Below are 6,255 nucleotides of genomic sequence, written 5' to 3' on the forward strand. Positions count from 1 at the left end.
TTTTGCAACTTCTATGAAAAGAAAATGCATTTTAAAAACAAGATCATATCTTTGTTGTTGCAGTTAGTTTGCGTGTCACAGTTGTCGCACCACGGCTGTTTTTATACACTAATTTCTTAGTATTGCACAATATAAATAGAAAATTTAATACAAAACTGAGCTTAAGCGCTAAACTATAGCTCCCAACAATCCATTCCACAGAAGTCATTTAGACTGGTGGTTCCCAACCCTGGTCCTTGAGGATCACCATCCTGCATGTTTTAGTAATTTCCCTGATTCAGTGAATCAGTTAAGTTCTGCAGAAGTCCTCATCACCCGTTCATTCAAATCAGGTGTGTTGGAGCGGAGAAGCAACTAAACTATTCAGGATGGTGTTCCTCAAGGACCAGTGCTGGGAACCACTGATTTAGTTTGATTGTAGCAGCAAATGGCCACTAATAGGTTGCGTAGTCCCTTCAGGGGTTAGAAAAAAAAGATAGAAGTACTAATTCAAGACACTCAGTACTTGTGTGTCACTGAATACAAAGAGTTTGAACAAAATGAGGCAGGTCTCAGAAAAGGACATTAAATTATGTGCACAAGCTTGTACAAATTATATTTCAAATTCAGTTATTACTGTTCACTTGTCAAGTTTCAGCACAGCTTGTGACCTTTTTTTACTAAAACGCTACACTCTCCTGCGCCGACTTCTTTATACATATGAAAGAGTCATCCACAGTTTCGTAGTCATGGTCACTGTCCACATCTGCAGCCACGTTACACAGGGGCCCTGCAGAAACAACAGAACTGCTTTATTCAGTCTATTTGCATAGCTTCTTTAGTCTGGGTATGATTTTATTAATAGACAAACTCAAAAGGCTTTTTTTTTTTTTTAAATAAAATTTGTATATGTAGATGGACATTGGCTTGCTTCTACATCTAATTCTTCACGAAGTGCATCGTTCTGCTTTTTTCAAACATCATTATTTGAAATAAAATGAAGTGTGCACCTTTTTTCTGTGCATCTTGCATTTTGATGTAAGTGTTGGGCAGTGCCTTGCCTTTTTTTTCAGCCTCTGCGTGTTTTCGTGGTACTAGAGGTGGAGGTTCTTCATTTTGGCTATCCTGCATGAGAAGGGGAAGTCGGCACATTTCGTTTTACTGTAGATATACTTGTCGACAGCACAAAAAAGTGGAAGCATTACTCTTGGTAATACAATTTCCCATTAGCATTAAATGAAACTTGCAACGTGTTGTGTGAGAAATACAACAGAAACATGCTTGAAAGCCGCTTTGTGTTATCATTGTGAAAGCCGTACTTACTTCAGGTGGTGGTGGAGCTGGTGTTCTTTTCTTATTCAAGGTTAGAGTACTGAACTGGTCAGCTGGGACACTTTTGGACTTTTTGGGTTTGGATGATTTCTTTGAGGCTTTAGAAGATGTTTTGGATGACGATGTTAATAATGACAAATCTCGCTTTGGCGGTCGAGGTGGAGGAGCCTCATCAGTGTTAGCCTGTTTCCGAAATTCGTAAAAGAACGTATCTGACACTTCAATGAGCCTTTCAGTGGAACAATTGGGGCATTGACCTTCAGGCCATGGCAGGGGCTCTTTGGTGAAGCAGACAGACATAAGGAGCCAGTTGACTGGGAGCTCAAAACAGTGGTCAGGCTTGTGTGGAAAGCTTGCCTGAATGGTGGGCTCCAACAGCACCCCTTCTATTCTTAGACAAGTAAACCCAACCAGTGGATCAGTTTCGAGTTCCGTGTCACGGCTCACCACCTTCACGTCCAGTGGCAAGCTAAAGTCCTTACTCAGGTCAGAGAGTTTATGCTTTTTGTTATCCCTCAGTACTTCTACAAAGTGACCCTGCATGTAGAGGGGCATCAAAACCACATCTTTCTCTTCCTTCTGTTTGACTTCCTCGTCACTGTCATCATCATCTGCATCCTCTGGCTCCTGAAGACGATGACACAAAAGAGCCTCGACAGATTGCGTCTGTTCTTTGCGTCCTTCGCCCTGCAGCTCCATTCTGGTGCAGTCCACAATCTCCAGCTTCTCCCCAACGCTGAGGGCAGGCAGGCCTTCGTCCTGCACTTCCTCACAGTTCTTTGTTACACTGACCATCAGGCCTTGAGCTTGGGTGGAAGCAACGTACAGCTCATACACTGAATTAAATTCTCTCTGCTGTCTCCGAAAGCGTCCACCATACTGCTGAGATACCAGGAAGTATTGCTGCGCCTTCCGGCCCTTCAGGCTTGATAACACAACCAAGGTTGTGGTTCTTTTCTTGTGCAAAACCAGATGTGTGTTTTTGGTAAGTCCCTGCATCCAGCTGCTCTTGAACAAGGAACGGTTCTGTGGTTCTTCTAATATCTCCACCGCTGCAGGTAATGATTCATCAGGCTGAGACATAATTTCTGTCAAACTGAGCGGCATCATGAAATCCACATCTTTGCACTGATCAGTGACATCGACCACGTCGACTTCTAAGCTGGATGGGAATACCAGCACATTCTTCCTCACTGCAAGGAAGCAAGAAGAAACGTGATGAGTGCACGATATGAACTAAAAATCAGAATATGTCTTGACTGTTGTATGTTCACATGAAGTTATCAATGGCAACAAGCTGTAACTGAACAAGCTTGAGGATAAAAAACCTAAAAGACCTCTGAGATTATTCAGTTATTACAGTAACGTGATAGTTTTTTTAATGATGCTCTGTGAATGCAAAAATTAACCATCCTACTGTATGCACTGTTAGGTAAATGTATACATTTTTAGAGTATGCTTTTCACAAAATAAAAAAAAAAGTATCTCATTTTTTTTGTTTTAATTCATGAAATAATGATTTATTCTCACAGTTCATGATGGCCTGGATTTGGTATATCGGACTGAGGATGAGGGTCTGCTTGCAGTTGGCGTTCTTGATCAATCGAAACCTTCGACAACGAAGGGTGGGCGATGACACGATCTCTTTCAGAGTATAGCATTCCTCACTTTCACACTCGTAAAACTGCCCTTGGGAGGACAGAGGAATACACACTTTGGCTGAGGCCTGTGCTTGTCCTTTGACAAGGCAGCATATCTGGTCTTCCTCACCCTCATGCTGCTCGATGGAGACCACGGTCAGAGCTTTACCGGCCCCCAGGGTGAGACTACCAAAGGTCATTTTGGAGCTGCTGGTGAAGGTGAATGGGAGAGAGGATTCCAGTCCTACAGGCCTCATGATCAACATTTCCTTGACAGAACTGTACGGCATCGGCTCTGGGACAATCTTGAATACGCCTGAAAAACAAATATGAGTGAAAGAACCGCATCAACGAAACTCCTCAAGGTATTCTGTAGTTCCTACTAACCTGTGTAGTTGATAGGCAGTTCGAATTTTTCGTTGTTAGCGACATCTTCACAGGAAACTGACTGAAGTTTTACGCCAATGACCTTTATTAGATCCCCAGTAGAAAAGCAAACTTCACTCCCCGACAGTTCATACACAGAACCTGATGGCAAGAAATGAACCGAGGTATTAATCAGAAGAAATACACAATTATTGAGTGTTTTCCTAACAGTGGCACAAGTTTTTTTTTTTTTTTAAGTTTACTGTGAAAACTTGTAAATGTAATTCTAAAATCAATATGTTTTATGTTTTATTTGGCTACAATACCCTCTAATCTAACAGAAAGTAATAATGTCTGCAACAAAGACAGGCAGAAATAATTTAGAAACCCAAAAAAACAATTATCTTATTTTTATAGTTTTCCTTTTGCCCAAACTGAAACTTTTCATTCATTCTGTAAAAGAAAAATAAACCCACCTTGGAAATACACTCCAGAACAAACTTGTAGAATATTTGGCAGGCTAGTTTGATCCAGTGATGCAATATATTCTTGAAGAGGCAAAGCAACGGTGCCTGCCATCGCTGTCGCCTCGGTGAGCTGCAGTCAGAAATGAAAGCATTCTGCAAATGACAAGTGCAGCAAAAAAGGAGGTGCAGTCACAACTCAAAACCACAAATGTGAACAAGGAAGTTACAGTCTGTGCAACTTTTTGCATTTACAGAAGGAGACTAAATGTTATAATAAAAGCCATATTTCACTGTTGAAAACGAAAAGTGAAATAACGTTTAATTTAATGTTATTTTTCTAAGTAACTGCAACAATGACTGACTACCATTACACTGCAACACCATTCAAAGCAGGGAATGATTCACTTTTGTAAAGATGTATAAAAGTTCATTGTCAAAGTGGCTTGTTCATTTATTCTCACTGCGTGCAATTGCAATTGACAAAACTGTTGTATCATGTCGTTTATGTAACAACATTGTGAATAGAATAAGTAAAGTTTATTTAACACATTTGACAGATATGACATCACAAGTTGATTCAAACTAGAAGCAGTGAAATATTAAGAGCGTGCGCCAAAATACATTTGAACATACAGACATAAACATACAGAAGCATAGAAAAATGCAGGTAAAACACAAGAAAATTCAACATATTCATCTGGAAAAGGTTAGCAATATTGTGAAAAGAGCTGTTGAAAGATTTTGGGGCACTTGGCAGCCATTTGTATCTTTTATTGAAAGTGTGTCAGCAGATAGTATTGTGTAGTTGTTATAAATGCCTGTCTGGTGTGTGCATCTGTGTGGCTGATCCGGTGTGGGAAGAGTGGGATGGGAGGGGATTTTTTTTTTTTGTGTACGTGTGCGTGTGTTTGTTTCTTGTTTCTTGTTTTGTTTTGAGTGTGAGTTAAAGAAAACTATAAAAAGACTGATTAAAAAAAATTCAACATCTAGCCAAACGCCTGTTTATAAAGGATGTCTAGATGTTTTTTTTTGTTTTTTTTAATGCATCAATACAATCTAGGCTGCGTGAAGATGGAGGCAGAGCATTCCAAAGTTTGGGTGCAACTTCTTGAAACGACTGATCCCCGCAAGATTTGAAATGGGTAATACGACCAACAACCTCTGATCAGATGACCTTAACCTGTGAGGCCGTGTGTGGAGCTGAGTCAAGACAGAGATATAAGAAGATGCTTGTTCATGCAAAGTTCAGAAAGTTCAAACTAAATTTTTTTAATTAATTCTAAAATGAACTGGGAGCCAGTGAAGAGAAGCTAAAACAAGCTAAAAGGGTGTGATGTGAGCTTGTTTGTTGATATGAGTTAGAAATCTTGCAGCCGAGTTCTGGACAACCTGAAGACAGTTCAGCTCTTTCCTGTTTAAACATGTGAATAAGCTGTTACAATTGTCTATATGAGAATAAATAGAAGTGTGAGTGACCAACTCAAGTTTCGTTTTTGACAGAAAGCTTTTCAATTTTGAGATGTCTCTGAGACGGAAATGGCAATTTCTAGTCCGTTGTTTTACATGTTGTTTTAAAGATGTAGAAGAATCACAAATTACATGCAATTTTCTTAGTCTGGATTGAACAGAAGGACCTAGGGCACAAATGAACTGCTTAATTCGAGAAATCTTGTTTTCAGGGGGGCAATAATCAGAGTTTTAGTCTTACCTGAGTTCAGTTGCAAGTGGTTGTCACTTAATCATTAATGTTAGCCAAGCAGTTTATTAAGGACTTCAGTTTATGAAACTCACTTTTTTTGAATGAGCAGCTGGATATCAGCAGCATAAAGCTAATATCACACACTGGTGAATGTTCAAGGGGAGGATATAAAGAATAAATAAAATGGGTCCCAAAACAGAACCCTGATGTACACCACAAGAAAGTCAAGTAGTGTCTGACACAATCCTGTTTACAGAGACATTCAAACTGACAGATACGATGAGAATCACTTGAGGACAGAACCAGATGACCCAGTAAGATTAAAAAAATCTGTTGATTAAGATCTTGTGGTCAACCGTATCAAAGACAGAAGATAAGTCGAGTAAGACCAAAACTGTGTAGTGCCTTGAATCGGCTGACATCAAAATAAAATAAGACTAAAATTAAAGCCTGTAGAAAAGTAATAAATATATAATACAACAATGGGTACATTTATAACAGTTGTGTTCCACCTGAAGGAGCCATAAAAGAGTTTCTGCACCTTTTTATAAATGCATTTTTTAGTCGTGTTCCAGCTTTTCAGGATGTGTCCTCATCATGGTTTTCTATGGTAAGACCTTTAAAATGGAATTTGATCAGGTTTTGTAGAAAAACCAACACGCTCACTCACTTCCTTATGCTGCTTTAAGAAACTAACAACTACTGAAAGCAAACTCCCACATGAAAAAGAAGAGGCCTACAGCTCAAAACTTCAGTTCACAAAACTTGCAAA

The 6,255-nt window shown here is 39.5% G+C and overlaps 1 protein-coding gene across 1 annotated transcript; it reads right to left on the minus strand.

The window, feature by feature from the left end:
* Positions 1–659: 659 nt before the first annotated feature.
* Positions 660–3,896, minus strand: themis2 (thymocyte selection associated family member 2). The gene is made up of 6 exons (XM_037676847.1): positions 3,794–3,896; positions 3,339–3,479; positions 2,842–3,267; positions 1,303–2,504; positions 990–1,104; positions 660–769 (listed from the first exon to the last, which is right to left on the minus strand). Exons 1-6 carry the CDS (start codon positions 3,894–3,896, stop codon positions 660–662), a joined length of 2,097 nt encoding a protein of 698 aa, XP_037532775.1.
* Positions 3,897–6,255: the final 2,359 nt, after the last annotated feature.

The sequence above is a fragment of the Nematolebias whitei genome, chromosome 5 (assembly GCF_014905685.2).
Source record: "Nematolebias whitei isolate Nwh7 chromosome 5, NemWhi1, whole genome shotgun sequence".
NCBI lineage: Eukaryota > Metazoa > Chordata > Actinopteri > Cyprinodontiformes > Rivulidae > Nematolebias > Nematolebias whitei.